The 19848-nt window shown below is 38.2% G+C and overlaps 1 protein-coding gene across 1 annotated transcript; it reads left to right on the top strand.

Moving 5' to 3' along the window:
* Positions 1 to 284: 284 nt before the first annotated feature.
* On the top strand, positions 285 to 14701 carry sim2 (single-minded family bHLH transcription factor 2). Its single transcript, XM_022762741.1, is given in 8 exon segments — positions 285 to 459; positions 5081 to 5163; positions 8425 to 8538; positions 9401 to 9509; positions 11529 to 11614; positions 13141 to 13340; positions 13757 to 13863; positions 14550 to 14701. Coding segments are annotated over 8 exon segments (1026 nt in total).
* Positions 14702 to 19848: the final 5147 nt, after the last annotated feature.

The following is a 19848-nucleotide window of genomic DNA, read 5'->3' as shown; positions in this document are numbered from 1 at the left end:
CTAACTACTGTTGAACAGGTGGAGCTTTGGAGTTGAACAAAGTTTTAACAGGATGGTGCGAACGTGATGGGATATCCTTCATGACACACATGTAGTCTGGTGTGGTCTATTGGATTCACAAAATCCTGCTTGTCAATTCAGGTTTTCACAGGAGTCTGAACATTAGGATGCTTAGGATGCGATTTTTCATCTCCCAATAACAGAAATATATTTGTCACGTGAGTCTATGGGAAAAGTCCAGTGGGCACTTTTATGTAAAAACCATTTGTGTGAAACTTCCCGCCATGAAGGAAAAATGCAAGAACGCGGCGAAAACGCGGAGAGAGAAGGAGAACGGAGAGTTTTATGAGCTGGCCAAGCTCCTGCCTCTGCCGGCGGCCATCACCTCCCAGCTGGACAAGGCCTCCATCATCCGGCTGACCAGCAGTTACCTCAAGATGAGGGCAGTCTTCCCCGACGGTAGGAACAGCGGTAGACACGCAGAGATATTAACAGATACTGAAATATTATATAAAACCCAATGTATGTAGATTCTGAGGAGTGAAGATGAGACAACAAACAAGTGACGAACATACATAGGCCTACATACTAAGCCTAACCCTAACCGATATATTTGTCTTTAGCCAATGCAATACACTCAAAAACACAAATATCAGTAACACACTCCACACGTTTTTATAATAATAATAATCATAGTCATAGTAAATCCATAACTATTTTCTTTAAGAACATTTTACCCACAAAATCACGGAACATTGCCATTTTCCTTAATTAGATAATTATCAGAAATTCAAAGTAATTATTTTTTGCATTCAGTTTTTTAATTTGATATAGTTTGTGTATTTACAGAGCCTAGTACACTAATATTTTCAGAGAGAGAATACAGCTGTCCCGTAGAGGAACAGCTCTGTGGCCTAAACATCCAGATAATACACACACACAACACACAAGTCAAAATGTGGAGAAAGGCATTTATAAACCTTCAAATTAAGCACTACTGTAAAGCGTTTAGAAGTAATAGCTTAAGAATTTATTAATGATTAATAAATTATTTTCTAATATTTTATAGGCTATTGCTCGTTAAAAACAGGACGTCCATGTGAACATATGAATTATTTACCAACGGAAATAGGCCTAACTCACTACTAAAGCATAGACACCATCCAGAGGGATTTTCATAACCTGGACAGTTGTTCTTGTTAATAGCTTTTAAAGCAAATGATTTATTAACTGACTGTAACGTCATAAGTTCGAACTTATAAACCCGTTTTGTGCCGTATTAAAAAGTGGTCTGTCTGCAGATTTCTACCGCTTCAGACTGATTTAATAAACAGTTTTTACATTTTAAACTTTAAGTTGAAAAAAAGTCACCTTCCCCATAAAACATCTATGATGACATTTTGTTTGGAGCCGCTGTACCACATTATGAATAATAGGATAATAATAATAATAATAATGATAATAAGAAGAAGAAGAATAAGAATAAATAATAATAACTACGACAATAATTATTATAATAATAAGAATAAAATGAATAATAATTACTACTACTACTAATAACAATAATAATGTATTTAGCCTATTTTATAATTAGCTCCTCTAACTCTTATTAGCTCAGTGGTAAAAGTGAAAGCGACTGTCCGGACCTTGCCCTCTTCACAGAAATAACTTATGGCTGTCTAAGTAATTTCGTCAATCAGGTGTTCTGGAAGTTTGAAGTTGTTTTCTCAGTCTGATTCAAATCTGGTGTCTGCTTCAGGCGCCTCACTCATTCATCAAGGTGAATTATTTCATTAGGCTGCACGCGGCTGCAGTGGGGCAGGTTAGAGGGCAGGAAAACAGAGCCTTTCCTCTCTGTCATCACTCATAGAGTCAGACTGAACACACGGCCCTTCATGGTCGGGCCACCCATTAGTCCGCTGAAGTAGGCTACAAGCTCTTTGTCCGAGATGCGACAGCAGTGTCAGCGCTGTGCACATTATTCACTCGTTCATCCAGTCAACATCTGATCCAACAACGTGCCTGAAGAATCCACAGATCCCCGGGTCTGTTCTGTGGTAAAGTATTTACATTATTTACCTGTGACGCGGTCAAACACCAGAGAGACATACTGGCCGAAACGGAGGCTTGCTCCCGGTTCCGGTCTTCACGGTCATATATGAATATAGCATTAATCATGTAGACCAACAGGCATTGATTGATGGGATGCATTCTGTGGAGGTGCGTGGAGCTCAGAGGGAGCGCGTGAGCCAACGTGTTGTTGTGTCAGTCACATTTACCTTCCTCACACCTGCTGACGGCAACACAAATAATACTCCATTAATACCAACACCTGAGGTGGATAATAAAGGTTTTCACCGGCGGACCTGAACACCGTCTCACTCTGCACCCCTGGACCGGGTTTTCCTCAGGCCGCCGGGAACAACAGAGCCGGCTACGGCTGAAGGCGTCTCACTGCCGAAACTACAAGCATGGATATTTAATGTGTAGACAAAGCCTGAGAAGTAGATGATAGGTCTGACATATAGCGGACACACGCACACACACACACACACACACACACACACACACACACACACACACACACACACACACACAAAGAAAACAAACAAAAAGACAGGTCTAATAAAACAACAAATCAATCTTAGAAATATGGATTGATGTGTGATATTTGAATGTGAATAAGCTACAATTTATGATAGAGTAGTTTTATTAAAGCATTATTATAGTTTCTTTGCTAGTAATTATGTACTTTCACCTCTGTTGAATTTATGACATGTTTATTTCACTCACACAGGTTTTAAATGAATGCATGGTAGACTTTGATGGTTTTATGGCAGCATTTATTTGGTCCTTTAGTTGTTTAGTTTGCTTCATTTCGTATTTTCCAGTAGCTTTGGGATGAAATTATACTGATGTGAAAAGCAGAATTGATTTTATAATCTGACCTTCTTATTGTCTGGAATAATCTGACAATATTTGATATGTTACCGGTTAGACAGTACACTCAACCAAATATTTATCTTAGATCACTTTAACTGTTACCAGTGTATTTTGGAATTATTTTTGTGGGAGAGACACACATGCAACAGCAGCAGCTGGTGATGGAGTTGCACAGATTCTGAAAACATTGTTGACGCTGAATTCTAAAAAATAATCACTTTTTAATGGGGGCCCCTCTTAGCTCGGGCTTTTGAGTGGCTGTTTAAGTGGAGCAGCACGGCAGATACAGGGGCTCTGAATATAACCGTGGATTATGTAGAAAAATTTAGATTAACAGTGTCAGGCAAAAACATTTCCTCCTGTCCTTCCTGATCGATGTCAGATCTTCTGTTCCCTCCAATGTTTTCCTTGTTCCTAGCTGTTCCCACACACACCTTTATACAAATATTTATTTCTACCAAAAGCACAACATGGATTTGGTACGATGGAAATGTAGAAACTGAGCTGACGTTCAGTCTCTCAGCAGCTTTTATGAAGCGTGTCTCAGTTCTGTGTCCCAAAGCAAACCACACTTTGTCAAACACGTTAAAATTCCTCCTAGCTCTTCTGGGTTTTGAGTGTGTCTTATGGTCTTCTCCAAGTCTGCATCTGCTGTGTAAGAAGTAAACATAAAGACGGTCATATCAGATTACACTGCTCAGAATGTGGATACAGATACACAGTAGATCAATGACATTTCAGCAACTACATTATACAACATTTGGCTTTAAATAATAATTTTTCATAAGAAAATACACACCTTCACCTTCGCAGCAGTGACTTTTGGGAGATGTGAAAATTAAGGAATGTTTGCAGAAATACCACTTGAAAACAGTCTTCACCTCAGAGAGTGATTGTTCATATGGAAATGTAACTCAACCTACAGCCAGTTTTTACCTTCTATAAACAATGCTGTGCCTCAGGTTTCCAGCAGATCATTGTAATAGTGGGAAAATGGCATCTGAACAAAGTAAAGGTGTCAGAAGTCAAATAGTTATTCTAAGCACAGAGGAGCTCTCTCAGTGTCAGATCATGGCTGGTCTACAGGTTTCTAAGGGGGCAATGCAGAAACTGGTCAGTTGTATCCAGACAAACCAACTGCATCAGAAGATCAATACATTAGGCTCAGTCCACACAGAAACTTCATCACAGAATTTGCGGACAAGCAGCAGTTTTTAAACCATACACTATACAAATATTAAGGAAAACCAGAGAGGAAGTTTTATTTGGTCTGTTGTTAAGTTGTCACATATCTGCAGGCCTATTCAGGTGTATCAGTGTAATATAAATACCATTAAATTAGATTTGAGGTGGTCTCGAGGACTTTAAGAAGACCACTAACCAAGCTGCAGCTGTGGTTACCTCTACACTGCTTAGTGGAAATGGAAAAAGACTGTACCACCATTTCATGAATGCTGCTCACCTCCAACATCTGAAGCCGACCGCTCTTCAGCCACAACAAAATATCTCATAAAAATAAGAAATGGCAGCTTTTTCTTGCATAGAATTGGACAAATGTAAATGTTTTTGTTTTGTTTTTGGTCTTTTGATTGTATGTATGTGACAGCTGCGGAATTGACTGATGATTGTTTGCTGATTTATATCGTAAAAATGTAAGAGAAATATAATAATACATCAAAATGATTACAATATTACATTTCCAGTCTCTGACATGTTCTGATATATATATCTATCTATATATAGATATATAGATAGATATATACAGTATATCTATCTATCTATATATATATATATATATAGATATACTTTTTTTTAGTGTCATGTCAGAGAGTGAAGTACAGAGTAGCAGCTCTTTAATGTCTTCACTGTCTTATGTCTTTATTGTGTTTACGTTGCATGGTTTTACGCTGCATAAGAGTTTCCTCTTGTAGTACTAAAAAGATCTGAACTGAAGTGAACTGTTGCCATCAGCACCACAATATATCGATATTTGGGGTCACAGTTTAATTTAGTTGAAACCTGGTCACCCCATGGCAGTGCTCGCACAGCTGCTCTCTCCACAGGTGTGAAAGCCTGTGCCTTTGTCTTCTTTTGTTCCAGTTTGTGTCTCTGACAGTTACTGTGTCTGTCTCTGTAGGTCTGGGTGATGGATGGGGTCAGTCAACAAGGTTCAGTCCTCTGGACAGCATGGCTAAAGAACTGGGTTCCCACCTTTTACAGGTACAGGAAAAAACAAACTGTGTTCAGCCCTGTGTGTGTGTGTGTGTGTGTGTGTGTGTGTGTGTGTGTGTGCGCGTGCGTGTGTGTGTATGGATGGTATAGGGACGTGTCCCTACCAATGTTTTGGGAGGACTGAATTGTAATGTTCACAATGTTTGGGGTGAAGTCATTAGATAATTCCAATGTGCCCTCCTAGAGGCTATGTCTCCAATATGACTGATTTAATCAGGAGCTTTTTCACCACCTGGGCATCAGTAATAGGTAGTAAACTAACCAGACAGCAGCCACACTTATTTAAAAGGAAAATCTGCTATAGCTACCAAACATCACCAGCCTTTTATTATCAGATTGTTGATACTGATGCATCACTGGATTAACAGCATTTTACTGTTGTATCTGGTGAAGGTGGAACTACTTTTAAATGTGAAATCAAGGGAAAAGGGGAACTGCAACACTGGTCTACTGAATGTTCATGTTGGATGAAAAATGCAAAAATACTGTTTGCTTTTTTGTGTGTGTGTGTGTGTGTGTGTGCGTGTGTGAGTGTGTGTGTGTGTGCGATTGTGTGTGTAGTTCAGTCCATTATGTAGGCCTAGTTCAGTGCGTTGTGCACCTGTATATCTTGATAATTACAACAGTGAAATACTGCGCCATTGACTTCAGGTATTTCCTGTCTCAACATATCAATGCGCTCACTTATCACTCCTCATCTTATGACCAACACACCCATGGGTGCTTAGATGGGTGTATTTGCTATTTAAGCAACGTGGGCGCTGAATAGGAAAATGAAACCAGCCTGGTGTGAGGGTGTCTTTGAGTGATCGACCGACCTGTCATTCTCTGAATGACAGGTCGGGAATGGCTCAGTGCGCTTGTCTTCTACAGGCCTAGTCTTTTCAGTTTTGCTCAGCTTTCCACTGTCATTCTCTGTTTTCAACCAGCGGATGTGTGATCACACAGAAAGAAATTATAATAGCCTACATTTGATTCCGATTATGGCGTTTGTGACAATTAGATAGAATAAAAATTTAAGTAATTTGCGAGGAAAACATCTTTTTCATCTTTGTTCATTTATTTATGTTATGTAAAACATATTGTTGTTAATTTATAGATAGATAACTGAATTGATCACTAAACAATATCAATCACAGTCATTAAAACACTTTAAAAGAAGTGAAATTACAAAAGTCAAATGCTTGAACTGACACGATATGATATTTTTGGTCCAGCCCTGTTCTGTTACTTTATTACTATTCTGTACTGACACTTTAAAATAAATGCAAGTACAGTGCAAACATTGTCGTGATAAATGTCAAGCACAAGAGGCCAGCTTCTTGCTCAAACCGTGAGAGGATGTAAAACTGTGCAGCTGCTGTAAGCAAGTCTATGGTCTGGTTCAATCAAAGAGACGTCCTCTGTACATAAATGGTCTGTATATAGCCCAGGCAAATCCTGGGCCTAACTTTTGATTATTTGCGCACATTAAATAATATTGCAATTTTGCTTTATAAATTACTCATTTGTACCCTCAATTTTGAACTGTTCTTTAAAACCATAAGAATTCTTGTGCACAATTCGTTGCTTGTGCTGTTATACAGGGGCTGGTTTAGATTACATTTTATTCCAGTTTAAGAACTGGATCAAACAAATAATAATCAGGCCTACAATGATGAAAGATATGTACTGCATCTAGAAAAATATGCCAGTAGAAAAATTGTTAACACTTACACTCACAAGCCTATAATTATATAGTAATTACATGGTAATTCTGTAGTAATTTGAAGAAATTACCAAGAAGTAACTGTCAAGTTGGCTGTTAATTATGTATTAATTTTGTGGTTATGTGAAGAAATTGCCAAGAAATAACAGTCAAGTAAAGTCAGAATAATGGCAAGTTGTAGTAGTATAATTACTGAGAATTACTGTAATATATTGGGTAATTATTGAGTAAAATTGAAGCAGAATAAAGAGGGTTGGTCTGTAATTATATGGGAATTGTTATAGTAAGTAGTATAGCCCACATACAGGGTAAGACAGGGGGGTTGTTTCTGTATCAGCTACCATTAATATCGATAGCATTAATATTCTTTATTGCACTGTGAAGACAGGCTGTTAGCAGGTGATACCAAGTCTCATATTTTAACCGTCAACCGTTAACATGGTTGCCGCCCAAAATAAACGCAGCAGCCAGTTTCCTCCACATAGCCAAGTACTTCCAGTATTATAAACCTAATGTATTTGTAATTTCCACAGTCCTACCTTTCAATAAGCCAAGAGGAGTAGTAGTCACTACAACAGTAGTTTATGGCGACTGCTGGAAATGTCACTGTACTTAACCCATAATTACTTTACCACTGCCTGTAAAGTGTAAATGTAATAAACAGAATATAATTTAACTGAACGTATAAATAAAAATATGTGCATGTTTACAAAATGGTCCAATGTCTGTCACAAATGATATTTTTAATTATAATTTAATAATTTAACAATTATTATTATTAACAATTATATATTATTATAATCATAATTAATGGCCTGTAAATTAAAGGGTTATCAAAAATCAACGTTTTTCTGATTTTAACAATAAAGCACCAGGCTTTGATTTGACCGGTAGAGCTAACCTTCTTGGTGGTTATGGTGGGCTTCGGATTTAACCAGTATTAGTATGATTTTCCCTTATCTCTTACAAATTATATTCATATGCAAAATATATTTTGAGATTACATGATTCTGTTGGATTATATATCAAACACATGAGAATATATGTAATATCTACAAAATGTTCATGGGCAATATTTGTCAGTGCAGAATATTTGTAATATAATTTGATAAGTCTGGTCAAGATGTTTTCACTGAAAAAAGACTAAATTTAAAATTTTCTAAATGAATCACTATAATATTAGATTAGATACAAATGAGTAACTGAGTCATTCACCATCTGTCCATCAAAATAATTAATTTACAGAGCATTACAGAATTTTTGTATTATTCATTTACATCACATTTTCACCCATTTTTAGAATTAGAAATAAAGACATGTACAGTTAACATCCAACAGATGTTTTCTTAATGAAAACTAAAAATAAAGAGTAGTATATAGTAAATAATAAAAACTGTTGACTAAACTAAAAAAATTATAATTTGGTGCAGCTGCATAAAAACAAAACTGCAGGAGGCAGAACTGGAACCTCTCACAATAATGATACTATCCATTCTTACATTATATGGACAAATGTATTGGAACATAATCATTAACATTAGTAACTTCTTTGTTACATCACTCAGACTCTGGACGGCTTCGTGTTTGTGGTTGCCTCTGATGGTAAAATCATGTACATCTCAGAAACAGCATCAGTCCACCTTGGCTTGTCCCAGGTAAGACCCTCCGTCCCCTCAACAAGCTGCGACCATGATACAGTAAGTCTATTCTACTGAAAAGATTGATCTGGAGATAAAAACACAAGTCAACTGTCAGATGAACCATTAGTAAATTGCAAAGACACGTAGTTATACAATAAGAAAGTACAATAAGAGCAAGTAGACAAATGTAATATATCTACATATATAAAAACTATTATTATATGTGAAATTATATATGAAACCTATTACAAATTGGAACAATTTCATATATTGACATATATGTCTAGCTGATACAAATATGTATGTTTATGTATGTATGCTTATATTGTAGGCATATGTAAATATATATCCATCTCAATGCCTGTCAATATATGTTGATATTATATACAGTAGGGTCCAAAAGTCTGAGACAACTTTCCCAGAATGGGAAGAGACATGTTTAAAATTAATGAGAAATTAATAATAAAAACATAAGCATGTAAAGTTTTTATATGCATGTTGTTTTAATAAACTTGCATTTATAAATTGAAGATATATCATAAAAATATATGGTTGCAACATATTATACCATATAAACATTAACCCTAGACATTTTTAATATATGTACATATACACATTTGGGTATGGGTAATTATGTTATAAATCTTAATATATCCTCATGTATCCAGAGGATGTATATATGTGATATGTGATATATGCCCTGATAGGGAACATATATGGCAACATCACTCTTGATATAGGGACATGTCATATATTACATTTCTGTATGGGACGTAACAGTCATGCATGGATTCAGTTAGTTTCAAAGTTTTGTTTTGCATTTTGGTTGATCAGTTGTGATGTAGCTGATCACCTGCTGGAAATGTGTGTGCTGCAGGTGGAGCTAACAGGAAATAGTATATTTGAGTACATCCACCCATCAGACCATGATGAGATGACAGCGGTGCTGGGTGTTTGCCAGCCCCCAAACCATCACTTCTCTCCAGGTACTTAGAGAATAGTCTCAGTGTCAGTCTCAATTTATTCTCATGTAGTGGCTGGGGTCTTCATTTATCTCAACAGCAAAGAGAAAAATTTGAAACAGGCTTATGTTAGAGACAGGCCTTTATTAGCTAATTCCCCATGTACCCGTTGTTTTAACAAGGCCAGTATAACGTACACTGCAGTAATTCCATCAGTCATGTCATACACACTACTCTGCTGCTCTCCGAAGACTGAAAGATGTGGTAAAAAGCCCTGGAAATGCAGTTCAGTTCAAAAGTTCAGCTTGAGTTAAGGGTTTTCTGACAAAGAAATATTTTGATGCACATTAACCTTTCCTACATGAGTTGCAGTGACAAAATTCTGCTGTTGTACTGTGGAAATATTCATTATACTGAAATTACATAGGAAGCTATTACAGTACAGATAATTCCCAGCTAACTGCTGAGTAAGAAGTCTGAATGAGGAAACATTAATGTTATGAGTCATTCTTCTTACTGTGATGAATATGAATTTTGCGGATTTATTTGAGCTGATGGACCTTTGTTTTTAGATTGTCAAGTCTGAGATGATGTTGTCATGATGATGTCATCGGGATTAGGCTAAGGGGTTAGATTAGGTTTAGCTCGGTCTTGGAGACAACACATTTTTAACAGAACTGGTGCAGTGGCCTGTTGCAAGGGACTTGTTGACCTGCATTAATCCAGCCTGCAGCTTTCTTGAGACATAATCCAAACAACTTCACACGGAATGCTGTGTACGGAAGTGAAAAAAAGTGTTTGTCTTTGTAATACTCAGTTTGCCCACAAGAGGCTGAAAGTGCACCACAACCCCAGTCTAAACAGGACTAAAACACTTCATGTGTTTTTTCCAGGTGATTTAATTTCTACATGTACTGTAAAGACAAGGTACATATATATTGTGTGTCAGCAACTTATGTAACATTATTGTCATGTCTTTGTTTTGGCTAGAAACGTATTTTTCTTTTGGCAAAGTCTTTCTGCTAGAGAGGCTGGAAGGCAGGTGACATATGATAATGAGCAGGGTGTAGTGGATGTGTGGGTTAAACATCGGACTTTCACCCAGGAGACCTGGGTTTGAATCCTCTTATATTTATTGGCTGAGACAGAGACAGAGAGAGAGAAGCAAACAGCTGTTTCCATGCACCTTCCCCTGCTGACTGTGATTATTGTGAATCATAGTCAGACTGGACATCGAGAGCACTGGGAGAATTCCCACATGTGAATGCTTTTAGTCCTGTTCAGACTGGGGTAATGGTGCACTTCAGCCTCTTGTGAAAACAAACACCTGAAAAATCCTGACAAAAAAAAAAAATTCAGTTGCTTCTCAGGGCTTCTGTATCCTTGGGTTTTCAGCAATACACAAAGTTTGAATTGGATCAGATGAGCGGTTGTTGAGAAAATTGAAATACAGATTCCTCCATTCACAGTTAGAAGGCTGTGTTACAAACTGGTGGTATGGAGTTTGAAAGACATGGGTGTGAAAGAGGCAGGTAGGGTCTAAACAAAAGAGGCGAGTCGCATCATGGAACATACACTGCTTTGAGTTTGACTGCTCTTCATCTACTCTTGCTGGTGTATCCCTGTATTGAACTTTATTTTTCGATTTTAGATGCCATCATACATAAAACTAAAGGCTACCCTTTAGTTTTATGTATGATGGACATACCTTGAAATGATCTTAGTGAGCCTTTTGCCTGCAGAGGAGTATCTGGCTGTTTGTTCAACCTCAGGAGGAGCAATACATTACATACAAAAGCTGCTTCACGTTGTCATTAAACAGTGAAGCAGCTTTTTACAGCCTTAAATGTGCACTTGTAGCTCAGATTATACATCGCTTTGAACATAAGTGTCATGCCAGATCTTAAATACATTTAGTAAGAAGTGTTACTGGTGACCACAACACTGGGATATTGTATTGCAAAAACACAATATATAAAATTATGTGAGTAATGGCTCTATAACATGTGAGTAATGCTTCTGTAATGTGTGTTTGTGTTATAGATTATGAAATAGAGCGCTCCTTCTTCTTGAGGATGAAGTGTGTTCTTGCTAAACGAAATGCAGGACTGACATGTGGAGGATATAAGGTATGTGCAACCACTGGATGATCATTCACTCCAACACACACATGATGACGTCATCTATAGTAACTTAAGGGTTGTCATGAAGTGCCGCTTAAACAACTCATTGCTTATCGGTCATTCTCAAACAACCACGGTGTTAAACATTAAGGCTAACTTCATTAATCTCAGAAAGTGTCTTTATAGTAGCAGCTGGAGGTGTCAGGCTGGCAGCTCATTGACTAACTGTTGGCCGGAAATTGAGAAATGTTAGGTTAACCCTCCATAAAACTAGAGTCAGTGTCAGATCACTTTAATGAGTAGAATTACTTCTATCACTTCAATGAATTTAGACCCTTATAATCATTACAATCACACATGATTTGTTTCTGTTTATGTACAATAACTGCTGAACAGCCATAGTCTAATTCCCAGTTTGCTGTTCTGCTGTGCCATATGTAGGTTTAAAAGAGAGCTGCTTGGTTTTGAAAATACCAGGATCCTGCCTATGTTGCAAACCAGTGGTACAGGCAGAATATGCCATTTGGGTGGGATTAAGATGACACCAAGAAATAACTATGAAATTTAGCTATTTCTTTTTTTAATCATCATTACTACCAGAGCATGAACATAGGCTCCAACAAGCACTTGGTAAGTGTGACAAGCCCCTCAGACTAAAAAATGACAGCTGAGATGTACAGACTAAACAACAACCACAGGAAAACCAACCAGGTAAAGAAAAATTCAAAATGTTGCCATCTTACATCACAAGGTGCAGGGGGCATGGCCTGGAGCTGAATATGGCGATTTCATTGTAATCTAATGAATCTGCCAGGTCATGTTACAGTGACAGTAAGTGTCTATCACTGATGACTGCAGATGTGTTTTAATCCTGTTGGTTGTACAAAAGTGACTTCACCCTGCAAGATGTCCTTGGAAGAGTGGCAGTGACCTTTAGGAGTGAATTTATATTTGGTAAAAATATCTTGGGGGCAACTATCAAGTAAATCTATGATGGATGGACAAGTGGCATTTCCTGATTTTATTTTTGATGCTATACAACTCAAACTGGGTCAAATCCCTCTTCTGTTGTTTCAGATTCATTCAAGATAGCCAAATCCTCACTAGTTTTCTTGCAAATCTTCCTCCTCCAACTGTGGTTCTTTTAAATGCCTTGCCATGGATATTTGCTTTGACAATATATTCATACATTTTTTATTTCAAAAAAACAATATTTCTATCCCCTGACTCTTCGAGGCACTCCACAACAACAAGTGCACAGCACACACACACACACAGATATTCTCACATACAACAATGTAAGGTCAACCCTTCCCTCACTGATATTCCAGATTTTTAATTGGCCGTGATGTACTAGTGACACCCCCAGAAAACAAATCACATTGAGAACAGGTAAAAAACACAGGTATATTTAAAATATCCTCATTTGCTGGCAAGGCCTGGGCCAATCCTAAACCCCAAACTTTCTCTCTCGCATTTACTTTGAATGTGTAAATGTGTCATAACACTGGTGTCCTGCTGTTGTTTCCCAGGTCATTCACTGCAGCGGCTACCTGAAAGTTCATCAGTACATGATTGACATGGCGCTGTATGAATCCTGTTATCAGACTGTGGGTCTGGTGGCAGTTGGTCACTCCCTACCCCCAAGTGGTATCACTGAGATAAAACTCCACAGCAACATGTTCATGTTTCGGGCCAGCCTGGACTTTAAACTCATCTTCTTGGACACGAGGTAGGAGAGGCTCTTGACTAAGTGGGTGGATACATAGATGGAAGCCATGATGTCATGATATCTGGACGATCCCTGTATGGAACATAAATCATAAAAAATATCACAAATAATCAATAGAAACTAGAATTACTGCCTCATGGTTGTATGTAACAAAACCTAATCAGTTCATCCTTGAGTCCAAGTGGACATTTGTGCCAAATTTGAAGAAGTTCCTTAAAAAAGCTCCTTAAAAACCATTTGTAATTACAAATAGGCTTTTCCTATAACACATGCTTACAAAAACATGTGATGAATATAAAATATGTACACCACATGAAATAGTTAGCTGTTTATAAATATGTGGACTGCTGGATTGTTATCTGAACATTATGATGTACATTGATGCCTGTGCCCTCTCTCCTGTGTGCTGGAACCAGGGTGGCAGAGTTGACGGGCTATGAGCCTCAGGACCTGATAGAGAAGACTCTCTACCACCATGTCCATGCCTGTGATGTTTTTCATCTACGCTATGCTCACCATTTATGTGAGTCATTGAAATCTTTAACTAGTCTTATGATGGGATTGTTTGTATTTTATACTTAACTAGAATTACCTCGTGGTTGTATGCCTCCGCCACTTAGACTAGTTTCAGGTTACATATCCGGAGTCATATAAAATATTAACCATTTGTGTGAAATTTTTATCATAATTGCTGTGTGAAATCTTGAGTAATGGCAAGTTTTGTGAGGTCACACTGACCTTGATCTTTGACCACCAAAATCTAATCAGTTCGTCCTTGAGTCCAAGTGAATGTTTGTATGAAATTTGAAGAAATTCTCTCAAGGCATTATGGAGATATTACCTTCACAAGGCCAAAACCGTGTTTAGTGAGGTCACTGTGACCTTGACCTCTGACCACCAAAATCACTTCTCCCTTGAGTCAAAGTGGACATTTGTGCCAAATTCCTTCAAGTTCCTTCAAGGTATTACTGAGATATTGCTTTAACAAGGCCAAAACCGGACAGAAGGAAGGATGGACAACCTGAAAACAACATGCCTCTGGCTCTGGCTGTCGCTGGCGCAGAGTCATAAAAAACAATGAATGTTGTGGCTGCATTATATTGTTAAACTTACAGTCAGGTGAGAAATCTTTGCCTTTTCAAGGAGCTAATGCACAGTGCCTTACTGTGTTGGATTTGACCTTTTTTCTGATCTTTGTTTTCCCTGTAGTACTGGTGAAGGGGCAGGTCACCACAAAGTACTACCGCATGTTATCGAAGCATGGAGGCTGGGTGTGGGTTCAGAGCTGTGCCACCATCGTCCACAACAGCCGCTCCTCCAGACCTCACTGTATTGTCAGTGTGAACTACGTCCTCACGTGAGTCAGCACCCTTCTCCTGTAGTTCTCCATATAAAACCTCCAGTAAAATCAGTACAAAGATATGCAGTGTTTGTCTGTTTGCACACAGTGACATCGAGTTCAGTGAGTTGCAGTTATCTCAAGACCAGAGTCGAGCCACTACGCCTGGTCTCAATCTTACTTCCTCTGAGGACCACCACAAACAACTGAGAACCAAAGCTGTTAAGATGAAGACCAAACTTAGAGCAGCTCCCTATCCTGAGGTGGGACTTCCACTTGGCTTACTGATAGGAAAATGTTTTGTGACCCTGTTATTTCTTAAGGAAAATACTATACTGGCTGTCATACATACATTCACATTTTTTGTGTTAAGGGTGCAATGTGTAAGATCTGGCCAAATCTGGCCAGAATTTTAGTTTAAAATGTTCAAAAAATGAACTAACACCATCACTAGTATGTGAAGGAGCCACAGTGATGATGTCATGACCAAGACCACCACCTAATGTATTACAGAGATATCTACTGAAATGAGGATGCTAACCAACTAGCCGCGTCCCGGACTGTGTTGTAATACGACCCAGACACACTAGATGCTGTGTGAGTCAGTGTAGCATCTAGTCTGCCCTCAGCCCCACGGGGAAGGAGAGCTTCCTCCTAAACTTAAAGCTATGCTACAGCTCCCGACTAAAAAACAAAAAAAAAAAGCTGCCAACATCATCACAGAAACGCAGAGATGTCTGAAGTGCCTAGAAAGTGATCTTTATCTCCATCCCAAAGAACCGCTCCGACAAGAAACCACGTTCAACGGCAAAGAAGCAAAACACAGGTAAAGTAGATGAGACTTTTCTTTTAGACTGGTGAGTAACATCTAATGTTGGTCTGTAGCGAAAAGTGTCATCAGTGCAAATGACAAACCGTACCAGCAAACACTTCAAGTGGCATAAATGTATGATGTTGATGTTTTAGTGATTTAGTAGAATGTAGCCTGTTCCTGCGGCTGTTGTCCAGCTAGATGCCTCAGTAACTTTTTTTAGAAGTAAGACAAAGAGACAGTTTGATCCAGAACCAGCAGGTTCAGGATCCACTGCTTAATACTGTATTTATTTTAGCATATTCATATCTATCCTTACTATTTATTATATACACACAAAATAGACCTAACATGTTTGATTATTAAGAACTTGTATGATCTAAACTAATTGTCACATGTTTGTCTGTATCAGGACCAGAATTTCTGTCCAGTCCTCCCCAGTGATGGACCAGCACCCTGCCTTTTCTTCTGCGTCTGGCCTCAATCAACAACAACCACATTACAGTAGCACCCTGGAGAGAGTTTTGTCAACACTTTTGTACATAGTTTTTTTCATTGTTTTATTTTTTTAATTCGTGTATCTATGTATATTTATCTTTTTGACTGTTGCAGTATTTTACCTTTTTATTGCTATTTCCTGTTAATATGTTTATTGGATACTGCACCACACACCAAGCCAAATATCTTGTAAGTAAAAATCTACCTGGCAATAAACCTTATTTTCTGATTCTGCCTTTGTGATGATGTCATCATCCCTTCCTCATGCCGCTACAGCCTGACACCCATGTGTCATGCAGTATCCCGTTGCCTTTATATTTTTATAGGTAAATAAAAACATACTGTTTGTATTACAAGTACTCATAATTTGTTTCAGTGCTACAACAATCAACAATAAATGCACATATAAATAATAAATTATAAGGAACATGGGGTAACCAACAACATGATTAACTGGACAGGGGCAAAGAGGTGAAACAACCGTCACATGAACGTGTAACACTGAGCCAAAACCAAAAGTCCAATAAATAGTACACAGTGTTGTGCCAGTTCACACTTAAAAAGAACTTGTTCAAAGTTCAGTTTATAGAGATGAAAATTAACTAGTTCACATTCATATACCTTTTTTTTAAATTTTAAAGTAAGTTCACAGTTCCAAAAATTAACTAGTTCACGTTCATTTGTCCCGTTCTTTTTTTTTTTAATAAATTGGCTATTTTTCAATAGAACCTCCTTCTACCCATCCATCACAAGCCCCAAATCATTGCCACTCCTAAACTAAATGAATTATTGTTTACCACTGAAGAATCACAGACATGAATTACATTTGAAATCCATACATAAATATAATCCATCCGAATCTTCATTTGTTTGTTCATAAAACTGCTTCAAATGGTCAAACAAACTGGCTTCAGCAGTGGTAGATGCGTCTGTACCGCTAGCAAAAGCCATGCTGGGCCGTGTCTATGGAAACGGCATGCGGCGTGCCGTAAAACTGTCATAAAACGTGAGCGCCGTTCTCTTTCGCTTTAGTGCACGCTGCTCACATTCACATTCATCATTTGTAAACTGATTTGTTCAGTTCAGCGTTCACAAAAAATATGAACGTGGTCAAAGAACGCCATTCATTGAACGCGTTCATGCACAACAATAATAGTACATATGGGCAAATTAGTGTCTTGAAAATGTGAGGATATCCTTTAATATGAGTTTTTCCCTGTTTCCGCTCTTTGTGCTAAGCTAGGCTAAACAAAGAGATCATCAGACTGACTTTGATAGCAAACAAGTATTATATCCCAAAACATGAGACTGTTCCTTTAATAGTCTATAGGCTATATCTTACATTTGACTAAAGAAGGATATAGAGGGAAAGCCAGTAAGAGGAGCTATTTGTAAGTTTTGCTATTGCTACTTATCCAAGGTTAGCATAAACAGCTGTTTACTTTAAGAAACATTGCGAGTTCAGCATCAAATGTCATTCCTTTACTCGCCAAGAGCTGTTTCCAGCATTGGAAAAGAACCCTCTTGTTTTTCTTCTATTTCTATAACCTCTTTTCTTCTACTGACATTAGCATGCTAACCAGCTAGCTCTGACCTGGCCAGACAGTGCCATCACTTTCCAATACCAAGTCACTGTAACGTCCAGGCTGCCCTGAAGAAGTAGCTGCTCAGAGGACATATTATAACCTCTTCTATTATAAACACAACAATGGCTGAAGCTCATGCTAATACTGGCAAGTGGATAACTGTTAATGCTTTAGTTGCCTATGTAGCATTAGCAAAACTTACAAATAGCTCCTTTAATGTAACATTTCTCCAAGGATGCCTGCTACAAACTGCTGCAAACACTGAAAGAGAAGTGTGATTTTGTAACATTATGTGTGCTGTTGTGTGTTTCTGGATAGCAGCAGGTCACTAGGCTTTTCCAGTCAGACTGCTTGAGCTGCTCCCCACAGAGGGAGCTGTTAAAGGAGAGACCGCCATACCCGGTGACCCCCTGCAGGGAGAAGAGCTCCAGCTTGAGCCCTGAAGCAAGCCAGACGTCTTGCAGCCCCACTTACAATCTGACCCTCCACTACCCCAACAACCACCAGAATCTGGATGGTCAAAGCCAGCTGCCTAACTTAGTTCCCTCCTCTCAGCTGGCTCAGCAGATCATCGGCTCCCTACACAGCAGAGGGCCTGTTGGATGGAACATCAGCAGCCCCCCAGCACCAAAGAAATACACAGGTACAATTTATCTAACAAAGTTCCCATGATAAAACCTCATTAACCTCATCTGTTTAAAAAAAACAGACATCAATACTGTAAATGTCTTATTATTTCAGCTGTCATCGCCTCTAGGGTCAATTAAATTATTGTGTGTTATATATCTCAACCATTTTTCCCATCTTTCTTCAAAGATATGAACTTGATTTCTAATCCTCATGGTGATCTTTTCCATTCCATGTATCTCGTTTACAAGGTCCATCCATTTCAAAGTTTTTATCTTTTAACCAACTTCTCGTAATTTGTTTAATTATTGCTACCCTTATTATTAGGAATAAGTGCAAATCATTCTTGTTGATCTCTTCTGGTATTTTCCTAAGTAATGTGACTAGTGGGTTTTTGTCTAAAGAAATACCAAAAATATTTGACATTTCTTTAATGGAATTTTCACAGAAGCCCATTATCACTTTACATGACCAAAATATGTGACTGTGGTTTGCCATCCGCTCACTGCATTCTCTCCAACATTTTGGAGTAGAATTTTCTTTATATTTACTTTGAATTTGTGGTGTCTTAAAGTATCGACTTAATACCTTCTGTGAATATTCTTTCCAATAGTTTGAGTTAGTTTTGCACATTTGTTCCCTATCGACTAAAGATATATTACATGACAGTTAATTTTCCCATTTTTTTTTAACATTGACATAAATTTGTTTATCTTGATGGTTAACATGTATTAATTTAGCCATCTTCGTAAAGAGTTTTGTTTCAACCCCACCGTCACACATTTTGAGCATGCATTTTATCAATGGATTTACATCTTGAATAGATCTCTTTTTTAAAACATCAAAAAGGTAGCTTCTCACTTGGAAGAATCTAAATAAATGGGAATTAGGTAGACCATATTGCAATGACAGCTGTTCAAAAGATTTCATTTCTTTATCCCCAAACATCTGTCCAAATTTACACAAACCTTCAGAAGCCCACATTCTAAAAGTCACATCAGTCTTGTTAGGAGGAACGTCTGGATCAGTTGCAATTTCTTTTAAGAAAATTAAATCTTCATTCAGTTTTTGATTCTGACAGATTTCCCTCCAAACTCTTTTATTAGTGACTACTATCTATTGTCTAGATTCTCCACATATTATTTTTTGTATCTAGAGAAAGGTAGAACCGTTAGTGGTATATCTCCATTATTTAATTCAATTTCTCTCTCTCTTGCATGTGAGCTTTCTAGCATCCACACTTTCGCAGATTTGGCAAATTTAGACCACCCATTTCTTTTGGCAGATGAAGGTATTTTGTTTTTATTCTTGGTTTCTTGCCATTCCATATGAATATCATTGTAATCGAATCGATAGCCAAGCAACTGGGCATCGAGCTGGTTCCTCTGCCTGAACCCATTCTGGCACGTGCGCTTGATGGCCATCTGCTGGGCACCATCACTCACCAGACCACGCCCTTGCAGATGCTTATCTCAGGGAACCACCATGAAACGATCCAGTTTCACAACATGCAGTCCCCCAGTGCACCTCTCATCCTGGGTATCCCCTGGCTCCGGTGGCATAACCCCAACCTGGACTAGGTTACCAGTGTCATCCAAGGGTGGACCACTGCCTGTCATCAAGTGTGCCTCCAGCAAGCCTCTGTTC

This window comes from Seriola dumerili, unplaced genomic scaffold (assembly GCF_002260705.1).
Source record: "Seriola dumerili isolate Sdu_G_001 unplaced genomic scaffold, Sdu_1.0 BDQW01000449.1, whole genome shotgun sequence".
Classification (NCBI taxonomy): Eukaryota; Metazoa; Chordata; class Actinopteri; order Carangiformes; family Carangidae; genus Seriola; species Seriola dumerili.
Note: the sequence above shows the minus strand (reverse complement) of the source record. Positions and strands in the feature narration are given on the sequence as shown.